This window comes from Egretta garzetta, unplaced genomic scaffold (assembly GCF_000687185.1).
Source record: "Egretta garzetta isolate BGI_Z169 unplaced genomic scaffold, ASM68718v1 scaffold13, whole genome shotgun sequence".
In the NCBI taxonomy this organism is placed as follows: Eukaryota; Metazoa; Chordata; class Aves; order Pelecaniformes; family Ardeidae; genus Egretta; species Egretta garzetta.
Genome location: NW_009259239.1, coordinates 2099923 through 2126556, shown reverse-complemented (window position 1 = coordinate 2126556; position 26634 = coordinate 2099923). Strand labels below are relative to the sequence as shown.

Genomic DNA, 26634 nt, shown 5'->3' with positions numbered 1-26634 from the left:
CAGGTTTATTCAGTATAGTAAGGTACAGAAGAGGAAAGTTCTGAATACTAAATTTGGGTTAGAAAGGATGTTAGCGGACTTTCAGCACTTGTGGCTGAATCAGCTGACGGTAACAGGCAGGATGTATTAGCCTGGAGTCCAACCACAGGATCTGGTACCCTACGAATTATTAAAATTGGCTATAGATCTGGCCACCTTTTGACGAGCGCTATTTCAGGATGTTGTCTGTACTCCTTATAGCCTACTGACATTTAACTACTAACATCTGAAGAATAAGCAAGTGAGGATAATACAATTACCAAGGAAGTACTTGGACTCCAAGGAGGCAATGCACTACACAAAGGTTACCTGCTCAACTCACAGCAACAGAATCTTTCAGGATTTTCTTTTGTGTCTTCTCAGGATGTCCTTGTAATGCCCTAGGAAATGTTTGCTTTATGTCTTTTATGTCTGGACAACACCGCTTAGTTTGTTTTTCTCTCTTGCCTATGGTCATTTCTCTAAGCCCAATTCAATAAGAATTAACATGCACAATAGGCAACGTGCCTCATTAAATCTCTATCACTAATCAAGCTGCTTGAAGATTTTTCAGTGAAACTGGTTTGATAAATACCAAACTGCCAAAACCCAAGTTTTTTTGTGCTAGTGTATCAGTTTTGATGGATTGCACATTAAGGCAGGTTTTCTAGCTCCAGGACAGGAATTCTGGTCCAACATACAGGAAGACATAACTGATTAGCAAACAGCCTTGTAATAAGGCAATATAACCTTAAGGCTTTAGTGCAAACACTGGTTTGAATTAGGCAGAGAAAGAATTTTAATCTGGTTCTCCTACATTTTAAGTAAGTGCCTTTGCTACCAAGCTCTTGGATATATTAAGCTTCATTTCTCATTGTATGCTTAGGGATTTTGTGACTTTCATGGAGGGGAAAAAAAAAAAAAAAGGGTCTTGATTCTTTCTCTAATGTGGAATGAGAACATTTGAAAATGATCACAGCAATTGTAGTATCAGAAAATGTTCCCTCCTTAGTCCTGGTCAGTGACTGAACTGGTTAAATAAATGGTTTCTTCTCTCACTTACACTTACCCCTCTTTATCCCTGATAAATAACAAAGAAGTCATTGTAAGTCTCTCAGTACTGTGGAACAGATAGCATCATTCACGTCAGTTTGGCAACATTTCCCAAAATGCCTCCTCCAAAGCTAAGTACACTAGCTTCCCACTCCTACGCTCTCTATTCTTGCTCTTACGTTGACCTTCTGCTCACAAAACGGAAAGTGAAAAGAAGAAAAAGATAAATAAAACAGATTTACAGTGTACAAGTCAGAGGCACAGTGCCCAACGCAAATCACAGAGGAACAAGTTTATTCCTGGTACAACGCTATCCATCTATAATCCCGGCTTTCTCTTTCCTCCCCCTCGAGCTGTGGTGTATCTGTTATTAAGGCCACATTTGACGGTGTTAGTTCGATGACATTCTTTAGGACAGAGACCACTATTTATTTCTGAAAAGTACTGTATACAGTTTAACAAAAAAGTGTTTTGAAAAGTGGGACAGTCTGTGACCAGGATAGAAAGAAAGAGGGAGAGGACTGTCTTGACCCCTCTTGGGACTTTGGCCAACATTTCATCCTACATGAAAGCTTGAAATCAAAGCCTTCCTTCAGCCTTTAAGAAAAGGCATTCACTTTTACATCAGCGTTGCTACATTTTCTGTCTACCAAAAAGTTGAAACGTTGTAGGGCTAAAGAACTAATACTCTCTCAAATAATGAGGAAAGCATCTCGAAAGCTATTATCATAGGAAACACATTTTTTGCCTAGAATGGAAAACAAACATGCGCTATCACACACTAGGCAGTTCAAAAGCATAGTTCAGCCTTTTAAGTAGCTGTCTTCTTCATTGTGTAAGAAACCAGAAGTTAACAAAATTCCTGGAAAGATTACAAATACTCATCTCCCCTTTCTTTGCTGCCAGGCTACCTCGAACAGCCTGCTGTCCCTGGTTACAGTGTTGTCCCTAAGAGAAGGCTAGAGGTTTTTTCCTAGGAAGGGATTGCACATGGACAGATATCTGTCACAGCTCCATCCAAGACGATATACAGCAGTTCTGCATACTGTTCCCTCATCCAGGAGGCCTCCAAAGTCCCAACACCTAACTGAAAATCTTGACAGCTACCTCATGTGGATTAGAACCAGCAGCAGCCTCCTGGACAACCCAAAGATGACGTTCTGCTGGGACCTATGCTATACCACTGCCCTGAAATATGGCCTCTCCCAGTTAGCAAGTAGAGGAGAAAGGTGGTATGGGAGGAGGTACTGCAGTCATTCAAGCTCATCCTACTCTGTGGCTTCAATCCTGAAGTCTGTCCTTCTGTGCTGTGTCTACAACACAATCTGGGCTTGAAGCAATGATTGTGGAGCAATCTGTAAGCATAAAACAATAATTTGTGGGTTTCTGGCTCAAACGCCCATTGGTAACATCAACTTTTCATTTGCTACTCTGGGGGCTATGGGTACCTGGCACCCAAAAGTTGTGAAATAGTATCAGTGACTTCCACCCACAGTGGACTGGCAGCTTGTCCATTGTCACTAACAGTCTTCTTGAAGGGAAGCTTTTGTGGAAAAGTCTCCCTACATGTTACATGGAGTCTGCATTACTCTTCCAGCACAAACCCAGCCACAAGTATCCTATAACTAATTAGTACTCACTTGGATACAATACTGAAGTCTTTTGTCTCTTGAGTAAGTGAAAAGCTGGGCATGAAGAGCCAATGCCAAAAGCAAAAAAAAATACAAAAGGGGTATCCCCATATACTGAAGAAATTTTCCACAGCAAAAGCAGCTAAACATCTCACAGATAAGAGATAAATTGGAATAAACAGCTGTCAGTGTTAAATAAATATCCTGGATAATGTGCAGGACAGAAATAACTACAGCATCGTCAAACTCCTTTCTTCACTTTATTTAGCTGTTCTTGCATGTAGCTCCCAATCTTTGCTCTGCTTCAGTTAGTGGAGCATTTATTTTTGAATCAGCTGCATTTGTTAAGACTGTAACAACGAAAGGCATTTCCTGAGAAGCTGTAAGGATGAGCAGCAAGAAAGAAGAACAGCTAAGGAAATACGGGACCCTAGTAGTGCTTTTTATCGTCCAAGTTCAGATTTTTGGTTTTGATGTGGACAATCGACCTACAACAGATGTCTGCTCGACACACACAATTTTACCTGGACCAAAAGGTGAGGAATATCAGGTTGCTAATGCTGAGGCCAGTACTGATGAAAGCTTATTTTTAAAAATAGAGACTTGAAGGGCTTGTGGCATGGGCTGGGGATGAAAGATGTGAACTATTGTGGACTGTACAAACATCTAGAAAAGTGGAACTGTGACGGGGGAAAGTGATGAAGCAAGGAGATTTGAATTTGCTGTTCTTTTGTTTCAGAAACAGTGCCACATGGTCTCCTATAAGTTAGAGGTGTCTTTCTGCATCTTTCTCCAGCCACATAAATGTTCTCTTATTCTTGTACTCATCATACAGCGAGTACAGCTAGCACCCATAAATTGAGTGACTTTGTCTAAAAGTAGGCACCTATTGTGAACCGTTAATAGTTTACTTCACACCCATAGGTAGGGAGAGTTATACAATATTTAAAATGACTGAACTGTCATTATTTCCAAATGCTTACTTGTAAACACAGCTCTGCTGCATTCATCAGACCTGATCCAGCAGCTCCTGCTTTTTGACAGATTTCAACAAGAACTAGATCAGCTCTGGCATGTGCAGTTCTTTTATCTTCAAAACACTTTGCAAATATCTGAAACCAAATTTTCTGCATTAACTTACTTTTTGTGTAACACAACTAACATCAATGGAATTGCCTGGAGGGTATCTCAGCCAAAAATTAGGTCCATGACGTACAAATCTATCTTGTGGTGACAGATCTAAAATATATATTCCACACCATGGCTATTGCAGTTCGAACTATTGCTTTCTACTTAGTAATTCATTGTATTTTTCTATAGGCTACAGAGTGAGAGAAAAAAATGCAACTGATATAAATTTTAAGCAGAAAAAAAGATTATCAAGTCAAAAGCACTGCTACAGACTCATTTGTTTCTGTGATGGATTATTCAAATGCATGTTGCTTAAAGGACCATTTTTAATCAGCAAGTTAATTTCTTTATGATTACAATCCAAGCTTAAACTTTTGCTGCCACAGCATAAATGCAGAGAGATGTAATGATCCCCAAGAGAGCTAGTGGGAGTTTGTTTAGTTAGTATCTGAATAATGGCAGGCTGAAGAACAAAGTTTGACAGAATTGTGTTTAACAAGTCACAAGGCTAATGAGGTGGTCTGGTAACAACAAAAGAGTAGCTGGGACTCCAGCTGGTTTCTGTGGTCTAGCTTGTATAGGGAGCATTTAAAGGTTAGATATTATGGTTCTTTGCAAGCGTGATACTGAGAAAGTCAGAATTTAGTCATTACCAGTCCTGCTGCCTCCTGGCTGACACCAAGACACAAGAGGAGCCACACAGTATATTGGCACAGTCCCCACTACTACTTCAAAATTACATTACCATGCCCAAGATCCATGATTGGTAAAAGGAGCATTGAGTAAATCACCTCCAAATTACTGGCTCACATCCATTGCAGGTCATCAAATACATTTTGCAGTCTGTGTGGTATGATCCTATAGACTAATTTCAGTTCCTACCAGACCTGCACTCATCCAGGACAGTCACAAGCAGCTCTCAATGGCACTGGTTGTTTTGGCCGCCAGTCAGCTGGGCAATTAAAGACTGAGCAGGCTGGGTGTGTGAACTACCCTGTTACTCCTCAGGCATCCCTTGTAGTCAAGGATGGAGCATGGTGACCTAATATGGCAGAAGAAAGTCTGTCCTTCTGCCAGTTTTCCTCTATTCATCTTTTGTCTATGGACTCAGAGCACACGATCCCCAGCCTACGACCACACCACAGCCACAGGCAACACTTTGCTACTCAAACTTTAACCCTGACAAAGGACAAGCCTCTGACTTTGCTGCTGTAAGTTTTTTTTCTGTGCTACATCTGTTGTGCCCCTTTGTCTGCCATTCTCCTGAAAATGGGTTTTGACCCACCCTGAAAAAGTTTCACTCCCTCACCCCCATCTACTCAGCATCTTCAGCTATGGTTGAACACAGTGGTGCTCCCATGAGATGGAGGTGTTGAACTTGCACAGTATGTTGGCCAGTTTTTTCTACCACCACAGGCCAGATTCCTGTTGTGGCAACTTCATCCTCCCATATGAACATGGGAGTGTCTAATGGGCCAAAGCACCTAGAAATGCAAGGAACTGAAAGGTATTCAATAACTGTAAGACTTCCTACACTGCCCCACCTCACCTACCCCAGTGCAAGGCACAAATTGTCCTGTAAGCTAGATGTGAGCTACAAGTGGGGTGGTCCCTGGTGCTATGAAGCAGCAATACTGCTGTTCCCATCACACAGCACAATGGAGAGGAGAAAGCTGAAGGAGAAGTGAGGTTGTCTGGAGCAGCTCAGAACTTGTAACCCTTTATTTCTTGCACTGTTGGAGGTTGCATTGCTCACTTAATCATCTAAGCATTCACAGTTGCTACAGGAGTGAGCACCTGACCTCTCCGCATGGTTGCCCTGAAAATCACGTGTTGGAAAAGGGTGACTAGTGTTGTGAAAATTGGCCACTTCTTGTACAAGCCACATGTAACTTGACTGAGTTAATTGGTGCAAGCCAAATTCTTCCCCTTCAAAAACATACTCTTTGTTATGCTCATACTTGAGATGTCACAAGAGAAGCATGATATATGAGTGGTGGGATGAAAAGAAAGGGTAATTCCAGGCTGATTATCAGGAAAGTCTTCAGACCATTTGTGACACACCCACCAGCTCCCAAAAAGCATGAGGCAAAACCAGAGGCCTTTGCACGCAACACAGAGAGCTAGAAAATACTCTGGAAGGATGCAGTCTCCCAGGAACAGAAGGAATGCACCAAATGTCCTGTAAGCCTTTTACACTTTCTGTTGCAATGATAGAAGTCGGTCTGAATTAAACTGATCAGCATTAGAAACGAATAGGAGTTTAAGGCTGACCTCTGGTGGTTCTGGCATAATGCGAACCATCCATCTTGCAATCTCCTCCATCCGCTGCTTTTCTATCGCTGGTGCAAGCAAATTAAAGTTGAAGTCTGTTTGTAAATAATTACACCAAGAAATTTTCTAAATAGGCACTCCAAAAAAAGCGGGGAAAAAAAGAGTAAGAGAAAAGCAAAAGCTGTTACTCCTTTCCCAGTTTCCTTTTCTAGGCAATGCTCAGGTATCTTCTCAAAAAGAGAGGATTCTTTTTAATGACATAGTCCTAGTGCAATGGCTGTCTTGTTCTGCCTCCCTGAAAAACTTTTTGAGATACAAAGCAAGCTGACTTATATAGCAGTTAAAAATAGAAATGTCTGAGGCATTTTCTAGGACCCTTATTGAAATACCCTAGAAAAGCAAAAAAGAAAAAAAATACGTGCTTTGCACCAAAACAAATTTTCAGTATTTGTAATTAGGGATTTTTGGTGTTTGACCTGAGATGCTTAGGAACAACTTGTCTTAGCTGGACTGCCTTGGCACAGGACCTCTGAAAACTTACGTTAGGTAATGTTGAACCACAGCTGAGTAACTAGGGCAATAAAGGCCAAGTTCTATACTCCATCAACTTCTTGGGTCCAAACAGAACGAGAACAAGCCTAAACAAAACAATTAATTTCTCAGAGCAGCCAAGTGCTTCGCCTAGCAAAATTAGTCATGGCCCTGTTGTCTACTTTCCACCCTCCCAAACCTGGAAGCAGGCTGGCTCTTGCTGCTGCTGAGAGAGGAACTGGGTCTGCGGGGAGGCAGCAGCTACTGCAGTGAGAGCAAAAGCACCAGCTGTTGGTCCGTGCCGTGGCAGCAGCAGGAACACCAGGCTCCGCTCCCCTGGGCTCTGCCTTCAACCGCTGTCCTGGCTCTGTCCTTTCTTCTAGCCTGTTTTCGCCTGGAGACTGTAAGCTCAGTTTTGTCTAACCTGCAAATGAAGTTTTAAGTGGGCTGTGGGATCTGACCTGGTCTGATTAAATCAATGAGCAACAACATGAGGGCAGAAATAAGCAGAGGGCCCAAAACTTTGACTCCTACACTCCCATTAAAAGTATGAGCAGGGGGAGAAAACAGCTGGGGCGAGGGCTGACTCTGCAGAAGCTGATTTCACATGGATTTGTGGGAGCTCAGTGTTTCAGAAAACTGGCTCTAGATCTTGCTATCTGTCCCAGGTCCCAGCTCATTTCCTTTGAAATCCAGACACAGGAACTTCAAAGGTCTTGAACCAGATCCAGGTTGAGAAACTGGAATGGGATGAAACCTGGAGAATACTGGGAGTTTCCCATAGCAATTTAGATGCACAGTGTTTCCTTATTATTATTTCTGACAAATGATGCTTATGAACTCTATGACATTGGCTGGCGCCTCAAAATAGCATGTACTGTGGTCTCCAGTATAGCTGCCCATCTCTTGGCTTTCATTGCTCTTACACAATTCCACTCCTGGAAAATATCAAACTCTTTCAGAAACCAGATATGCTGCTATCCACATTTCCTTCTGAAAATATAAAATGCCTTACCACATCTTATAGGCTGTTCAAATCTATAAATAAACTTCCCTCTTAGCTCCTCACATTTGACCTGAAGAGTCCTTTAATTTCAACAAATAATTCTATTTTTCATGTCTTTTAGACTTCCTTATTTTAGCGCACATTAAGTTTCTGAAGTTTATCAGCCTGAGCTACAAACCATATGTGTGGGGACTTAAGATACAAAGATTTCTAAAATACTGGGTCTGTATTTCTTACCAATGTCCATTTGACTCCTCACTGAAGCCACAGTAATCCATGGGTCTCTGAGATCATGTCAGAATGGCAGGGGAATGGGCTGGGAAAATTAAATTGGGCAGACCAAGTGAAAAGAGAATCAGGAATAATTTAAATTATTTTGGTGTTATTAAAAAAATAATGTATGTCCCAGTCACGCACAAAGGCCCACACTTCCAAATAACAGAAGTCAGCCAAGCTTCACTGAGCCTACTGAAGGCTTGGGTCTGGCTCATGCAATGCAACAGGAGAAGAGAGTATTTCTACTGAAGTCAATGGATGTTTATAAGTGGAAAGTGGAAAAGTAAGCAGAGAATCCAGTTTATTCTTGAAGATTCTTTCCATTTCACCAGGGAAGGTGACTGGGCCCCTGTAGTCTAATTTGGAGCTGAGTGAAAAAAGGAAACATGTCCAAGAACCCATGAGCAAAATGCTTTATTTCTCACAGTGCAAACTGTGGAGTCCTGCATGTTCCTGCAGGACACTTGGGGGTGGCTGTAGGTGCAGTTGCACACTACAGTTGCACTCTTCTGTCAGGTTTTTTGACAAAAGGGGAGGCCCAACATCTTTTTCATCTCCCACTCTGACCATGTGGTCCTACCTTCACCTCGTGCTGGCTCGGCTGTTTACTCACCAGGCTCTTCTCTGAGCTGATTCAGCTCACTCAGTAAAAATGTGTAACTTTTGCCTTATTGATATTCCTCTGTTTAGTGAGTTGAATTCCTTCAACACAGGGTCAGAAGAGTGCTCAACATCAGGCAGAGGGGAAGGAGGTGTGCAGGTCAGTGCTGCAGGCGAAGAGGGGAGGAAGGACAGGGAAGAGGACATAGTGTCAGATAGGCAGAAGATGTCAAAAAATCCTGCCCTCACCAGTCATGTACAGCTTGAAAGCAAGAATCCCCACTGCTACAGGAAATCTGTTAAGGATCTAAAAGATGCTGACAGTGAAATTAGAGGAAATCTTGAGGCTTTCCATTGACGTAGCTGTGACGAGCTCGTACTAGAAAGATAAACTAGGGTACTGTGTTTGCTTATTTCTTGGAGTCTGCGACTCCCTCTGGCGACAAAACCTCTCAACAGACACTGTGCAAGGTTCGCCATGCTGAGGGTCACTCAGTGTCCACAGGCTGCAGAGCTAATCCTGTGGCTATCTCCAAGGCTCTTCCAGGAGGGCAAGGCATTCAGTTGCTCCTGGAGGAGTCTCAAGGCTTCAGAATTACATACATGTCCTTATCCCTTTAGTTTAACACCCAGGACAGGCAGAATCACCTGCACTCTTCACACTCTGTCTGTGGAGGTGGGGAGGGTCCCTACGCCACCTCAGGTGGAACTAAGAGCACGAAACACAGTGCTCAGAACTGCGTCATGCATGATCAGAGGGTAAAACTGCATAAAAGATTCCATACAAAGCCTTTGGGGTGGGACATCGGCTATGCTTAGGAGTGCTAAATGCATCCAAAGCAAGCAGTGCAAAGCATCCATGTGCATATTAATCAAGATTAACCATCCTTCCCCGCCTCACAGCAAATCAGTCTTGCCCCCAGGGCTCCTCAAGGACTTTTTGGCTGGTGGTGGGCTTTCTCCAAATCAGAGTATCTGATGTAGGAGGACAGCTGTGCTGTAGCCCACATCAGTGGTGTTTCTATCATCTGAAAGGGTGGGTATGTCCTGGAATATGGAGGAAGTTACATGGGGCTGTGGTGTGTGCTAAGCCTGTGGGGGGAGTGGTAAAGTACAGAGTACAGGGAGCTGAAATTGGGACAGTCCCACCCATAGTGCCTGTTGGGAGGGGTCTCTACAGTCAAGGATCTTTGTCCTTCTTTTGCTTCAGAGGAAACAACTTAATTGATTCACTGCAAAAGAGAGACTTAGAGAGCATTAACATTTCTGCAGTATTTTTGGTCAGGAGACAGGAGTTGGAGCTGACCTGAGGCTGTGACTTGCCAGCACACCTGGTGATGTGTCTCAGTAAAAACCTGCATGGAGCCAGGGAGTCTCTCAGCAGTAAAGAGGCTGGACACTGCATGCTCCCAGAGAAACACATGTGTAAGCCCAGCTGCAAGGCTCAGCCCAGCTTTAGCCTTTAGGCATCCTGCAGACATCCTCTCACCCTAATACAGGGCTGCCTCTACAGACAGGTGTGGGCTCCGTAATTCCTAGGGATTACACCCTGATTCTCCAAGAACCAGGGTCAGTCCTTGATCACAAGACTTGGAGAGTCATTAAACATATGTGAACAATTTAACCTGAAAACTTCCTCCATTCGTGAATACAAACCAGATAAATTGCCTGCAAAAGATTCAGCAGGGAAATCTAAGTCACTTGAAGGTCAGTAAATTCTTACTAATTAAATTCTTACTAATTAAGTTCTTACCAAATGTAACCTCTCAACATTGTGTTATTTAGTGAAACTCCTAAAAAGGCAGAGCCCCTTTCAACTGCCTAAAAATTCTGCTGATTATTAGACATTCAGCATTTTCCCAAGGTTGTTTATAGGAGAAGAAAGGACTGGGGTTCCCTCTCCATTACGATTAAAATCTTCTAATGGTTTCAAAAGTCATTTACTGCTTATGGCTTCTGCTTTCCTTCTGTCTCGCACAGTCCCAAGCTAGAAGAGTCTAGTAATTTATTGTTCCACGTGTTCACTTTAATAGCCTGGTATTTTAAATCTGTGACACAGAAGTGAATCAGCTTGAGGGAATACTAACAAGGCTGAGAAATGGTCTTGCATCAGCTACCAGCTCCAAGTGCTTCACCCATGCTTCAAATGCCAGTGCAGCGCATTAGCTGACCTCCTTGCAACCACAGTTTTAAGGTGACAATCTGCTAATTAGGATGAAACTTAACCTGACACTCTCCCAAGTGTAAAGCAGCACAAAGAAGAGGTTAACCGCTAGGCATAGACTACATGCATATGGGGTCAGGGATCAGAGGGGGTTTTTTTCTGTAGGAAAACTCAGGTTGCACAAAGCACAGCAGTACAAAATTCAAAAACCCAGTCCAGAGTACTGGCTGGATTTAGATTTTTTTTCAGGCAGATTACAAAAAAGTGGCTAATACAGTGGGATGGCCTGTCCACAAGAAGTCCCAGAGGAAAGGGAGCGATATTTATTATAAATTAGAGACAAAGCCAACTCAATCCCTGCCCATAACAAAGTCAACCAACCTCTCACAATCCCTCCTACCTGGTTGTACATCATGGCGAGACCACAAGGGGGGAGCATAACCCAAGAGTTCATGTTTCTTGCCAGAACTTGAGATCGCTGCACATAACTGCTAAAGGGGGACACAATGCATTTATAGTTATAACACTGTATTATCAAGCACTGAGCTTAATCCAGTCTTAAATTAACAATGAGGTGGTACCACTAATCAATACTGTTTGCTTCTACCCTTTCTTTGTAATGGCCTACCCATTCTCAGATGCAGTATGGGGAGCAAAGCAGGATTTCCCTCCCTTACAGGTAGGCAAATTACTATTCTTCCCATTTTCCTAGGTAGGGAAACTAAGGCAGAGTGTGGTAGCCTGCTTTATACCACAATAAAACAGGTGATAGACCTGACTTCCCTCTCTCTTTGGCTTTTAGAGGGCTTCAGCAAAAATTGGGACTACACAAGGTGTTAGCAATAAAAGCTGAGACACTCCCTAATCTCTCAAAATCTCCAGAACAAACTTTCCCACACCTTTTACCCCTTTCATCTGTCAGCTCTCAGTTGGATGGCCCGTACAGGGCAACCTGGCTTCATTTCCAGCAGTCCCACGTGTAAAAAGCTTGCTCAAAAGCCCCTCGGAAAAAAACACATTGCAGCTTTTAGTGGCTCAAAATGTTGAAACTGAGATTGGAAGAAAACACCTTCGGAAAGTAATCACAGCTTCTCCACTGGTACATTGACTTTCTTTCCTGGGTTCTATTTCTAAGATTTACAGTCTAAGAGATGTTTCTTACAAAAAAAAAAAAAAAAAAAAAAAAAAAAAGCATCTTTCTTGCACAGAGGTCTTCCTTCTGCAGCAAACAACAGTCTCTCTAGAGCCTTTAGCCCAACAGAGCAGTCTGTAAGCCACAGGGAATGTAACTAGCTGGCCTGAGAGAGGTGATGAGGACTGCCAGAGTGACAAGGTTTGGAAGGTCAGCGGGAATCTGGTTTGCTCTCCTGCATGACATGGGCCAAAGAAACTCCCTCAGCAGTTTCTACACCAGACCCAGAGTTACAGCGTAACTACACAAAGGAATTCATTGCAGAGGGAAAAGCTGGACATGAAAAGCCTCCTACGTCTCCCTCCCCCTGCCAGAAAGTGTGGTCCATTTGTTAAATATCCCCATGTTGCATTTCTGGTCAGGACTCATCCAGCTTTTCCAGCCTTTGAATCACACCCTGCTTCCTTTCTATTATCACACATTTCTCCCCCTGTATGAGTTTGCAGAGTGTGATCCGATCAGCTCTTAAGCTTCTCCCAGAATTTCATTTCACAGGCCCTTTGTCAGCCTCTGGGAATCTTTTCTGAACTACTGAGAAGTGACTTTTACACTTTTCTCAAGGGTTTCATAGATGGGTTTGGAAAGGACAGTTTCTTGGTTTCTCAGCTGTAAATGTTGTTAGCACTGAGGTCAACAGCACAGCTCAACCGTACATTCTCTGGCTCTGCTGTTTGATGATCGGTGGACAAGAATCCAGTGCAAGCAGGCATCCTTCCATCAGCTCCAGGCTCAGACCCACAGCTTCAGATAGATATTTGAGGAGCTTCACTTTTAGAAATATATACTGACTTTTCCAGTATTTTTAAGAAACAGTGAAAATAGAGATGTTTGAAATTTCTATTGCTGACTGCTTATAGCCTTTTCCCTTCCTGCTTTAGAATCATAGAATCATAGAATCACTTTGGTTGGAAGAGACCTTGGAGATCATCGAGTCCAACCTTTAACCTAACCCTGCCATCCCATCACTAACCCATGTCCCTAAGCACCTCATCTATCCTTCTTTTAAATACCTCCAGGGATGAGGACTCTACCACCTCCCTGGGCAGCCCATTCCAGGGCCTGACAACTCTTTCGGTGAAGAAGTTTTTCCTAATGTCTAGCCTAAACCTGCCCTGGCGCAGCTTCAAACCATTCCCCCTCGTCCTATCATCTGTTACCAGGGAGAAGAGACCGACCCCCACCTCACTACAGCCTCCTTTCAGGTAGTGGTAGATGGCGATCAGGTCTCCCCTCAGCCTCCTCTTCTCCAGATTAAATAACCCCAGTTCCCTCAGCCGCTCCTTTGTCCTGTAGCAGCTGGTGTTAACCAAAGCGCCTGAGTGAGCCAGCACACACACCATGTCATGTTTCCTCCTTGTCCACTCCTCTAGCAAATGCTTCCTCCCTCCAACGCAGACTGAAGTTCAGCCCTTTATCTTCCTCAGCTTGGACCACTGACCATCCTGACCCCCAGGGTGAGCCTGCCCTCCACAAGGGAGTCCCCACACTGAAGTTTTTTTCAGCATACAGGGACAGACTCAGCCCGGTCCATGTAACTAACATAGAAAGGAGCCAAACAGCTAACACTACATTTTATAGGCTGCGCTTAATACACACCACTTCTCATCTGTCATCACTTCACTGAACAGCCCATGATACGCTACCTATGGCTACAGATATAGGAGAAGGTAAATCAGGAATAAGTGGGCAGTATTTTTTAGAAAATAAGAATGAGATCCAATGAAACAATCAGTCTGAAAGCAACCATGGGAAGCTACTTTCTCCCTCAGCATATAATTAAATCATTGACCTCTTTGCCACAGGATACTATAGGGACCAATAACATAAATGAGTTTAAAAGGCACAGGACTAATCTGTGGAGGGAAGAATCACTAGTGGTCTGGATGCAGTGCTTGGCTCAAGCAAGCCCTTTAAACCACTACTCGTGGGAAGCTGTGAGTGGCCGCCTGGGTCATAGTCATCCTCAGCACACCCAGTTCCCTGAACACCTTCTGCCAGGGCTGGAGGTACCATCCTTAGTGAGACAGGTCATTGGTCTTGTGTAATGCTGTTCTGCCCTCACTTCTCTTTTGCTGACATCCAGATAGACTTCCGTCCCTTAGGTACTCCATGTGCTGAACTGCAGCCTCTTTTCCCCTTCTGGGCTGCAGGCAGAAACACAACCGGGTGCCTAATCATAGAATCATTTAGGTTGGAAAAGAACTTTAAGATCATCAAGTCCAACCACTAACCTAGCACTGCCAAGTCCACCACTAAACCATGTCCCTAAGTGCCACATCTAGCCGTCTTTTAAATACCTCCAGGGATAGGGACTTAACCACTTCCCTGGGTAGCCTGTGCCAATGCTTGACAACCCCTTTGGTGAAGACATTTTTCCCAATATCCAATTGAAACCTCCCCTGGCACAACTTGAAGCCATTTTCCCTTGTCCTATTGCTCGTTACCTGGGAGAAGAGACCAACACCCACCTCCCTACAGCCTCCTGTCAGGCAGTTGTAGAGGGCGATAAGGTCTCCCCTCAGCCTCCTTGCCTCCAAGCTAAACAACCCCAGTTCCCTCAGCCGCTCCTCCTAAGACTTGTGCTCCAGACCCCTCACCAGCTTCGTTGCCCTTCTCTGGACATGCTCCAGTACCTCAATGTCCTTCTCGTAGTGACGGTATTCGAGGTGCGGCCTCACCAGTGCCGAGTACGGGGGGAATACTGGCTCATATTCAGCCGGTGGTCGACCAGTACCCCCAGGTCCTTTACCACCATGCAGCTTTCCAGCCACTCTTCCCAAGCCTGTAGCGTTGCATGGGGTTGTTGTGACCCAAGTGCAGGAGCCAGCACTTCACCTTGTTGAAACTCATACAATTGGCCTTGGCCCATCGATCCAGCTTGCCCAGATCCCTCTGTAGAGCCTTTCCACCCTCAAGCAGATCAACACTCCTGCCCAACTTGGTGTCATCTGCAAACTTACTGAGGGTGCACTCAATGCCCTCATTCAGATCACTGATAAAGATATTAAACAGAACTGGCCCCAATACTGAGCCATGGGGAACACTGCTTGTGACCGGCCACCAACTGGATTTAACTCCATTCATCACAACTCACCAGTTTTTTACTCAGTGAAGAGTAACAATGGTAAGATTCATCAGATCTTTTCTGGAAATTTATCCCATGGCTACTGTGCCTTCAACGTGAAATAAAATTATATTAGTAGAAAAAAAAACTGTGAACTTTACTTTCTGAGGATGCATAGTTGCACTTACTGCACTGAGAGAAATGTACCATGATGCTTTATTTTCTGTTTTTTGGAAGGGGATGAAGGTGAAAAAGGAGATAGAGGAGAAGTGGGCAAACAAGGAAAGGTTGGACCAAAAGGACCAAAAGGTATTTATGTCAGTTTGTTGGCTATTACTGGCATATGGATATCATTATACAGGGGAGGGGGACCCCCCCCCCTCTCTGGGCAGCCCCTTCCAGTGCTTCACCACTCTTTCAGTGAAGAATTTTTCCCAATATCCAATTGAAACCTCCCCTGGCACAACTTGAAGCCATTTTCCCTTGTCCTATTGCTCGTTACCTGGGAGAAGAGACCAACCCCCACCTCCCTACAGCCTCCTGTCAGGCAGTTGTAGAGGGCGATCAGGTCACCCCTCAGCCTCCTTGCCTCCAAGCTAAACAACCCCAGTTCCCTCAGCCGCTCCTCCAGGACTTGTGCTCCAGACCCCTCACCAGCTTCGTTGCCCTTCTCTGGACATGCTCCAGTACCTCAATGTCCTTCCTGTAGTGACGGTATTCGAGGTGCGGCCTCACCGGTGCCGAGTACGGGGGGAATACAGGCTCATATTCAGCTGGTGGTCGACCAGTACCCCCAGGTCCTTTACCACCATGCAGCTTTCCAGCCACTCTTCCCAAGCCTGTAGCGTTGCATGGGGTTGTTGTGACCCAAGTGCAGGAGCCAGCACTTCACCTTGTTGAAACTCATACAATTGGCCTCGGCCCATCGATCCAGCTTGCCCAGATCCCTCTGTAGAGCCTTTCCACCCTCAAGCAGATCAACACTCCTGCCCAACTTGGTGTCATCTGCAAACTTACTGAGGGTGCACTCAATGCCCTCATTCAGATCACTGATAAAGATATTAAACAGAACTGGCCCCAATACTGAGCCATGGGGAACACTGCTTGTGACCGGCCACCAACTGGATTTAACTCCATTCATCACAACTCACCAGTTTTTTACTCAGTGAAGAGTAACAATGGTAAGATTCATCAGATCTTTTCTGGAAATTTATCCCATGGCTACTGTGCCTTCAACGTGAAATAAAATTATATTAGTAGAAAAAAAAACTGTGAACTTTACTTTCTGAGGATGCATAGTTGCACTTACTGCACTGAGAGAAATGTACCATGATGTTTTATTTTCTGTTTTTTGGAAGGGGATGAAGGTGAAAAAGGAGATAGAGGAGAAGTGGGCAAACAAGGAAAGGTTGGACCAAAAGGACCAAAAGGTATTTATGTCAGTTTGTTGGCTATTACTGGCATATGGATATCATTATACACAACCGTACTGGTGCATATGATCAGTGTTGTTTAATGTTTTTCATTCCTGTTGTACCAATGGATTTCACAATCCTGTCAAACATTAATCAGTGAACCTAACAATACTTAGAGAGCTTTGTGCAATTCCTACCGATATGTGAGACAGATATATATGGCAATAAATTTAAAGAGTTATGTAATAAACCAGTATATTTACTGCTGCTCTCCCAAGTGGCTGTCATGAGCGTGATCCGAAAGACCCAGATCACATGTATAAACATTGCCCAGATCATAGGTATGATCAGAAAGATTCCATTCTCTTACTGAAATGATCCTTCAATTGGAACTGAATTTTGAGAGGTTTTTTCCTAGTAGTACATCAGGATGCTCTACAAAATTTGGTCTCAATTGTCCCTATTTTGCAGAAAAGCAAACAGAGGCATACAGTGAGGAACAAAGTTCCTCTGATCAAACAGCATCTGGGCTGAGAACAAGGGGTTGCAGATGTCTCAGGACTCAGCTCTATTAAACATATCCCATATTCACAATGCGAGCTGGGCAGAGCACTCAGAGGCACCAGATGTGATGGTGTCAGCCTTGTTTGCAAACTGTAATTCAAAAGGTTAATTTATCATTAGAGTTTAACAATAATGAATATCCATGGTCTTTCCTCCTTGACAGTGGTTTAAGACTAATCGGGGAAGTTTTTACTTTTACAGAAACTTTAAAATCACCCTAGTATTACTGTTACAATAAAAAAACTTCTCAGTTTTTAAATGCATTCATATGACTTTGCTTCTTACTTTAAAAAGAAGATCAGGTAAGATACAAGGGAATCGGTTTGACCAACCATTTACAAAGCATCCTAGTGATGTTAAATTCAGTGTGCAAACTGCGATTCCCTAAATTGGGCTGTCATCATTAGCCTGCTATTTTAGAACTTAAACTATTAATCAATTAAAAAGGCATCTGTTATTTTGGTGGTCCAAGCACATACAGCAAAACAGTTCCCTATTTGCAGTCCTGCTTTAGGTTTTAGTTTGTATTTTCTGTAAGAAAACATGACGTTGTCTGGGCATTTGACCAGGCAGTTCTGCTAAGGTGCCTTGCAATGTTCCCCTGTTGTATCGTACAGTAGCAGAGATCTGTGCTGTCCTCCTCCAACCATCCTCGGGGCTCCACTCATTTCGACTTTGCCACACATACAGACTGGCCATGCGCGGGAAAAACAGCAGCAGTAGAGACCTAAATAGTGCTTTGGGAAAGAAATGACCAAACCCATCCATACTCTTTTCCTCTATTTCTTCCCTCAGGAAACAAAGGACTTGTGGGGGATGTTGGTGACCAGGGAATGCTTGGGAAAATTGGTCCAATTGGCGGAAAGGGTAAGCTCTGGTCTGGGAATTTTCCTGTTTTTTCCCTCAAGGTAAATATGTGTTTTGCGAGAGTTCCAGGTATGGAGCAATATCAAATAACGGCTGTGACCAACGCTCTCCAAATAAAGCTATGCATAAAGATTGGTGACGAGGGCTAACTGAGATATTCTTGGTTTATTTCCCCTGTACAATATATCAGACTTATTTGGCTAAAATAATTTGCTTTATGAGTTAAGAAATCAATCTTCTTTGATAGTAAAAGAGGAAGGGAGAAATCCAACCCTTGTGAAGTAAATCCTCCGAACACTCTAAAAGAGAAAGCCAAATTTGTGCCTCTGCTTTGGACGCTGAAGGCCTAAGTCAATATTCTGCTGCTGTTCAGGATGCCATACCTTGTCACCTGCACTGCTGTGGGACACACGAGCAAGCAATGCACAGGACAGCTTGGTAAGGAAAGGATTTCTGGAGTTTTAAGAAAGCACTCATGTAAGCAGGGACGGCAATTACTTGCAAATCAAGGTAGACTCCAAGTCTATGTGGACAATAATTTCATTAAATTATGCTCTAGTCATCTGAGAAGAGGCTCAAGCATTCCTTTCCTGTATTCCTAAAGTGCTAGTTAAGAAGGAATACTACTTCTGCCACAAGGAGACCTGCCTTGAAAGCTGAGCAGGGACTCCACCATCCCCAGGGGAACTCTGTGGACTCTCACCAGCGCATCAACCCCGGCATGCGGGTGAGTGGGTGGAACAATCTCTCTCCAGGGAGCTTCTCAAGCCAGTGTTTTTAATAAATCTTTGATGGCTCCCAGCCAGCCTCAGTATCAGAGAAGAACAAAAGAATTTGGCCTGAGGGACTAATTTTCAGAAGTACCTAGACAACTGAAAACACAGATAGTTATCTCCTAAGATGTCTTCTATCACCAAAAGAGACTAGAATGAAGAATCCCAAAAATTGTTTATCTTTATCTGTAAGTAAACCAATGCTCTGAGCCTTTAAATTAAACTCTCTCTCAATGTGAATGTACAACTTATTGTCCTCTTCTAGTTTTTCGCATTTGCTTTCTTTGCAGAAGCAAAAATTACTAAGTCACTGTTTAAATCTACCATTAAACATTCAAGGTCTTAATGAAGCAACCCTGAAATTTCAGCTTTTAAAGTGTGCAGTGTCAAGCAATGCTAATTAAAATGACAGCCAACTCCTAATTTCTTTAAAAAAGAAAAACCATATAAAGGAAAAAGCACATCAACAAGGCAGAGCAAGCATTAGTATTTTTTGACCTCTCAAGATTTTAATTCATAAAAGAAGAGCTGACATGAATGTCAGGTAAAGTCCAGCTGTTCCTGATCCAAATTACAGCTGAGACTTTTTAAAAAGCTAGTCACCTCCACTTACATAGTAGAGCAGCATTTGGAGAAGCATTTCTACCATTTTTATGATTTACAGAAGAGGAAAGCAGTTGGATGAAAATAAATCACATTTCCATGAAATGTATCTGAAATGAAACACTGCTCCTTACTGACCTCATTTCACACAGGTGCTAACTGCTGCCCACACACAAAATCTGTTGCACACACAAATTCAGTGGCTTAGTGTACATCAGCCTCACCTGGTGCCTCATCCCACCAGGGAGGTACTGAACCCAGGGAAGGGCTCTGTCCTGCAAGGCAGTGAGAGAACCCAGGTCTCAACTCTTGCAGATTTCTTGAGTGCTTTCATCCTTTCAGGATCATTTTGCAGTTTATATTTAAAGTAAGTGGTATCAGGCACCAGCAGCACACAAGATGCCTGTGTTATCTCTGAGTTAGCTATTAAAGGGTTCTCTTTATTTCCATACACCAGAATTAATCATGGTTTGTTTGACTTGGCACATCTGCCAGTACAGTACATCAGGGCTTCCTATCAGAAGCACAACGTTAATATATTATTAAAGAAGTTTTTCAAATACCCTCCCCTGACATGTGCACTGTCTGAGATCTGAGAATATATTTTCCTCTTTATTCAGGTGACAAAGGAGCCAAAGGCTTATCGGGCGTTGCTGGAAAAAAGGGGAAAGCAGGTATGCGATGCATCCCTCTCTGCAGAATGGTCAAGTCTGCTGGGTCTGTGGTTTCAGGGTTGGTTTGTCTGGAGTTTCATAAAATTTTGAGGCCCATGGAAAAACTTGAGCATAGATGAAATGAACAGGAAGAGACTGATAAAGTTTTGTTTATCAAAATGAAGGCTTGCGTAGGGACATGATTGATGCTGATGAATATACCAACATACACAAAATATGGAGAAGAGTTACCTATATTAATGGGCAATATTTGATATCACAAAAAGTAACGCATAGACAGGCCAGCAGTACATTTATACTGGAAACTAGAATAAAGTTTCTGAATACCAAAGGAATTTATCCCTTTAAAAGTTTCCTAATAGGAGCATGGGGATGAAAAACATAGTTATTCTAGAGCATAGTCTGTTGTCAAATGAATGCAATGCATTTGCTTACAGGAGAGGAATCCAGATCTGATGACCCAGAAAGTTCTTCTCAGTCCTAATAGCCTTGAATGTTTTCTCACCTTGAATGTACGGTTGTGTTCATTTTTAAGAGATTTCATATGCAATGCCAGTTTGGTTCTTAATGGGAAACCATTAGCAACTTATTTTCTTCCTGACACCAACAGAGGAACAAACAAAACCTATACCAAGCCACATTTCAGTTTACAGACAAAAATATAACTGTGAGTTCAGTGCTTGAAAGTTATTACTTGAGTCAGTATCAACTATTACGACTGTACCACAGCTGCATGCAGCAGTTCACTAACAATAGTCCTTCTACCAAAGCTTTGCCAATCCCACCTCTGTGCACATTCACAAAATGCCTTCACTGAGAAAGCAGCAGTTCCCCATTTCATGGATGCTGCTGTTTCTATTAGAAGGCCAGGGAACCTGTGCTGTTTATGGATACAAAGGTAGACCTTTGGCATTCAGATGTAACACTGTAGTGACCACCATGACAAGCCACATCTCTGCGGTTAGATGGAATTGATAATGAGAGGGGCAGAGGATGTGCAGATCCCACACCAATATGGGTGGAAAGAAGATGTCAAACACCTCTTCTATCCACGTTTTTAGAAGTAGGGATTCATAAACCAGTTAGCAAGGGAGTGTACAGAGCCAAAATATTAAGCGCTTTGATTAGCAGAAGTACGGCCAGTGGGGCAGGGTGAGACTGGCTCTCCACAAGTGATCTCCACATACGATCCTCCACGCACACAGACAAATGCTTCTAAACAGGTAAATCCTCTATCCTTTGTATTGCATCAGGCACGGTCTGTGACTGTGGAAGATACCGCAGAGTTGTTGGACAACTGAATATCAATGTTGCTCGTCTTAACACGTCCATCAAGTTTGTAAAGAATGGTAAGGATCCTTATGTATCTGACGTGATTTATTTGGCTCCTATAACATTTATCATTGCTATTCTTCTACCATTGCTGCTCTACGGCAGCATCCATAGATGACCCAGAGAGAGAGTCCCACTGTGTGAGGCACTCTGAAAACATACAGAAAAGAGACAAGTCTTACACCTGTAAAGGTGTAAGTAGCAGATGAGTAAAAGCAAAAACAAAATAAAAATATCAGAAAAAAAAGAAATTATCAACAACACAACATAAAGAATCATGAAAAGCACGAGGTGCGGCTTGCTAACTGTCTCTGCGCTGTCAGTCTGCTCAGGCTGAGTGGCCGCTCAGGCCATGAAAGGGAAAAGTTTGTGCCAACGCGCTCCAGAGAGGCAGGAAGAGCAATAGGAACCTCTTGATCTTTCTGCTGCACAGGAAGGCTGCAGACATGGTACTCCTAGTGCTCCCCTTGGTGCAAGCATCATTTTAATGTAACAAGGGACCAACGCTCAAAGACATGGGTTTTAAGAAGCCCCGTTTGCAGGCAGCACTGTCAGGTGGGCAGTGCAAACTGCCCCCGCTGAAAGGAAGAGCATTGCCTGGCATAGCAGGGATTTTGAGAAGGCTCCACCACTGCTTCTAGGACTAGGTCTGTATCCGTAAATTAAATGTGTTTGAGACTCTTCTCTGGCACTGTGGGCAAACAGCAGAGAACAGCACTCATCTGTACTATTAAACCTACAAAACTGAACCCCATATTATCAGGAGTGTCCCTCTACTAACTCTTAAACTGTGTCTGGGGTAAATGCTGAAGTGTTTGGGAGAGTGTTAGTTGCCCCAGGCCAAAGTTCTGCTCAGGTCCATTCCAGCAATCCATTGGCAGGGACAATCAACTTCCAGCTGCCCAGGCATGCTCCTTGGCACTGCTTTGTTCACTAGGACATATGCTGGTTGAGAAGTTTGCCTTTTAAAGCTGCTGAGCAGCCACAGTTTTCTTCCTAGTCAATGCCACTTAGTGGCTACAGCAGCTCTGGATATCAGGCTGTATTGAAAATGTCTTATTTTAGCAGTCACATTGATTTTCCTCTACATGGCCTGAAAAGCTATCAATACCCCCATGTTTCTATCCCAGGGCACTCTTTCACAATCTGTATTCAAAAACATGCAAAGCAACAGGGGTGACCCAGAGTTAGATGTTGCTATTTGACCATTTAGTGTGCCTTAATTTGATTAGTACTAGATACCCGTGAAGTAAAACTTAAGTGTCACAGGAGATACATGCCAAGCAGGACTGAATAGTTCTTGTCCTAACGTGTGCAAGGTGCTTGCCAGTCCCATTAGTAGCATCAGTGTCTGATCAGGTCCTCATCGTTCATCACCAATTCAGTGGTGGGAATACTTTTCCTCTCTCCCTTTTATTAATTCTAAGGTAAAAATCATCTCATTGTCATATTGGAACAGAAGCACCTTCAGTATCTTTTGACATGCCATTAAACAATTTTTTTCCCCCTTTAAAGTTATAGCAGGTATCAGGGAGACAGATGAGAAATTTTATTACATTGTAAAAGAAGAGAAGAATTACAGAGAAGCTTTGATCCACTGCAGGGACAGAGGAGGAACACTGGCCATGCCTAAAGATGAGGCAACCAACACCCTGATTGCTGACTACATCTCCAGCAGCGGCCTCTTCCGAGCCTTCATTGGGCTGAATGACATACAAAAAGAAGGACAGTTTCTATATGCAGACAACAGCCCAATACAGAACTACAGTAACTGGAAGCAAGGGGAGCCTCATGACCCAGCTGGCCGTGAGGACTGCGTGGAAATGCTCAGCACGGGAGAGTGGAATGACTCTGAATGCCAAGTCACCATCTACTTCGTCTGTGAATTCCTCAAGAAGAAGAAATAAGTGCTGCAGAATGTGCCTGGCACCTGCTGTACATACATAGTACATACATAACCCTCCTCATTCATCCACCATAGGGAGAGCAGACAACCAGGGACAGGGCTCAATTCAGCCTTCACCTCACTGGGTTAACCAAGAGCAACTACTGCTAAGATGGCAGTGACCATAAAGTCAGCACAGGTCTGCAGGGGGCATCCAGCAATCCAGTTGTGATTTTTCATTTCATTTCTATGTGCAATGTAGGGTGGGCATTTCTACATGTAATTTAGGGGCAAATTTAGAGCACGCAGAAGTGAATATGATTTCACTAATGGCAAGAATAGTAAACTCATCGATATATCTCATCTTTGACCTGCACAGGAAGTCCCAGTAATTTCCCTGGTTGACTTCAGAGCTGGGAGAACAGATTTGCAGTTTCTCTTGAAAAAAATCCTTCTTTTGTTATAATCATAGAGTAATTTAAGTTGGAAGGGATTTCTGGAGGTCATCTGGTTGAATCTTCCATGCAAAGCAGGGCCAGCTTCAAACTTTGATTAGAAATTGTTATACTCTCCCTAATTAGGCTCTGCAATTATATTGCTTGATATGCAGAGGACTTGCTTATCTCTGCTTCCAACCCTATTGTCCATCAGGCTGGTCTGAGGTATGAGGAATTAACTTAGCAATGGCACTTCTGCATGCAAGCCTGCATAGCTTGTAGGCAACCTAAGAACAGATGGAGCAGTTCTAGCCTCTGATGTCCCCCCAAATCCATGAAAAACATAGAAAAGCCTAGCACTAAGAGAACAGTGCAAAGGATGCAACACCATTGCTGTAGGCTGTAAACAGGCACATGTAGCTATACCAATGTGCAGTGCTGGTTTAACAAGTGATTCTAGGAACACGTTAACGCCCTCAGTAGCCAGTGACGTTTGACATCTAATGCTAAAATGACCCATGCCTTTGCAACACGGGAAGCAGCTATAGAACAGGCTTTATCCCCCAAGAACCCAGATTCAGGTGTGATTGAGCGACTTAGTCATGCACTTCAGTGGGACTCTCCATAAATGATGAGCAGTAAGTGTGAAGGCTTTGCTGTCAGTGCCCGGCTACTCATGTCAGTATGCCCACATTTTCCTGTCTTTGATAACACTGAAGGAGCTCTTTTCTTCAAACACGGCAACCATTTTGCCTTCAGAAGTGAGCCTGTTCTTAGTCGTGGTTCACGTTTTTTCACGGCAGGAGATGTCAAGAAAAACCCCAGGGCCCCTGCAATGAAGGTCTATAGATTTTCTTTCCCACTTGACACTAGAAATGAAGGAACAATATCTGGAGGCTGGGGAGAATGCTAGACACTAGGCACAGTGTCTACCCTGCAGGTCACTCTGAGCACTGGTTGCACATAGTCTTCCTCTGGGTATATGAAGAGCTGGACATGCCATCAGCTAGTAACGCAGCGGGTCACCTCCAGGTCTCCCTTGTGTTGCTGTGTACAGCACTGCAAAGGCACCTGGACAACAGTCATACTTCTTCAACCTCACCCACCACAGGAAAATCCTCCAAACCATTTAGCTGGTTGTTATTTTTGACTCCAGGCTCATCTCTGAGCACTGACCAATGGAGGAGCATCCCAGGAGAATCTGTGACTTAGAACCACTCTTTTAATCCAGTTTCGCTGCCACTTGTTCCTCCAGAAAACCATCTGTTGCTACCAGCAGTAAATTTTCTGTGTCGCTACGCACCCTCCATGGAACTATTCAGACCCGTGAATGAAGTGGTGGGACCACACTTCTTTTCATTGCTCCCCTGCTGTGCTGTGAGAGTATTTGGGCAAACAGGTTCATTTAGCACAACATAATTCATCCTGAATTGTTCCCTTCCTGGGATTGATATTCCCCAAAATTAAGCAGGATGACACTTTTGGGAATTTATAGTAATAAACTCATTAAGCTAAACACGTGGTTTTAGAATCATTAATGGGTAATGATAAAGAATTAATGACCAATTCAAGGCAAAGTTTCTTGAGGAAAACTAATGCCCTTTAGAAGTTCAAGCCCAGGGCTGCTAGCCCCACTCACAGCAGCTCAGTTCTTACTAGTCATGTAGAAGTGGCATAGTAACCCCTCCGTGGGTAGGCACAATCACACTGATACCCTCTCCACACCTCATCTTTACTTCTGGCCCAAAAAAAAATCACCAAAACATGCTTGCCAGACCAGGGGTCCAAATTCTGGGACCCTCTGGACGTAGTGAGACCACTGGCTGACAAAATCCAGAGGTGTCCTTAATGCTACAAAACAGGCCATTTTCCTTTTCTTTAAGAGGAAACTCAGCTGGGAGAAGGTGAAAGAGCAGCAGTACTTTGCTGCAGGATCAAGCTCTGCCTTAGATTGGACCAGGAACTCTCCTTCATGTATAAAATTAGGGAATATATGTCAAAATTGAAACTCTGATCTTTTTTAGGAGACTGATAGTTATAAGTAATCCTGGAGCATGCTCCATGTACAGGAAGGGATGACTGTCGCAATCTCTGGCTGCATAGCTGAGGGAAGTGAGTGAGGAACTTGCATTGAGCTTCTGCAATGGAAAGGCTGCCCAGTTCCTCCATCCTCCTCCTCTCCTACCACAGCAGCTTCATCCTTTCTTAAATAGAAAAAATAAACAAAACCAACTCTTTTACCCACTATGTATTCCTGTAACATTTGGCAAGCCTATACCAGTTGAAACAAGTAGACCTGGGATGGCCGCTCCTTTGCTAACTATGGAAGAGGGACAGTAGAGGAGCACAGCACAGATGTTCAAGCTAGCCAGGCATAAGTGTGATCAGGTGCTTGTGCAACCCATTCCTGCAGCACTAGGTCCCAGTTAATAAATTTTGCCAAGAAGTCTGACTCATAGGCCAAGCCAAATAAAAAGGCTATCCCACACAGGAAGCCTGGCAGGTAGGTCCATACAGCTCTGCACCATGCCATGCAGACACAAGCTTGAGCCTGCACTAACTCAAATATTATAGCTGTGTTTTGCAGAAAAAAATATTCTTGTTATAGTTAAGAATTTGGGCTATATCACAGGTTTCACTGCTAGCCAATGGAAATTGACTGTGGTGGGTAAAGTACCTTAGGTTTCTGCATGAAGTGGATGGAGCCAGGAGCACAGGAAATGGTGTCTGACTATTCAGGATTTATGGTCTGTTAGAGCTCAGCACCTAAGCCATTTTACCCAGTCACAGTATTATGTTTTTCCCATGATTTTCTTTTCATTATTCCCAGTCTGAACCTTTCTTCTTTCAGTTTACGCCTGCTGTTTCTTGTCCACCCGTCTATCACCACTGTGAAGACCCTTCATCCTCTTGAAGACCCCTCATAGGTCCTGGCAGGGTGCTATGAGGTCCACCTGGAAGCCACCTCTTCTCCAGGCTGAACAAATCAGGTTCCCTTAGCTCCTCCTCACACAGCTCCATCTCCAGCCATCTTGGTGGCCCTCAGCTGAACTTGGCTCCAATTTTTCAATGCCTTTCCTGTACCAGAGGCTCAAAAGGACAGTGTCTAGATGTGGTCCAACAGGTGCTGAGCGGGAAGTTAAT

The 26634-nt window shown here is 43.6% G+C and overlaps 1 protein-coding gene across 1 annotated transcript; it reads left to right on the top strand.

The window, feature by feature from the left end:
- Positions 1-3090: 3090 nt before the first annotated feature.
- On the top strand, positions 3091-23075 carry COLEC10 (collectin subfamily member 10). Its single transcript, XM_009635987.2, has 6 exons — positions 3091-3238; positions 15178-15249; positions 17715-17786; positions 19783-19836; positions 21090-21185; positions 22684-23075. The coding sequence occupies exons 1-6, from the start codon at positions 3091-3093 to the stop codon at positions 23073-23075; spliced, it is 834 nt and encodes a 277-aa protein (XP_009634282.1).
- The last annotated feature ends 3559 nt before the right edge of the window (positions 23076-26634 follow it).

Bases quoted from the DNA above. Each gene is read 5' to 3' on its own strand.
- COLEC10 (XM_009635987.2), top strand. From the start codon at position 3,091: ATGAGCAGCAAGAAAGAAGAACAGCTAAGGAAATACGGGACCCTAGTA. The intron at 19,837-21,089 runs GTATGCGATGCA...GTATTGCATCAG, and splicing joins TGGAAAAAAGGGGAAAGCAG to GCACGGTCTGTGACTGTGGA. The intron at 21,186-22,683 runs GTAAGGATCCTT...CCCCCTTTAAAG, and splicing joins CATCAAGTTTGTAAAGAATG to TTATAGCAGGTATCAGGGAG.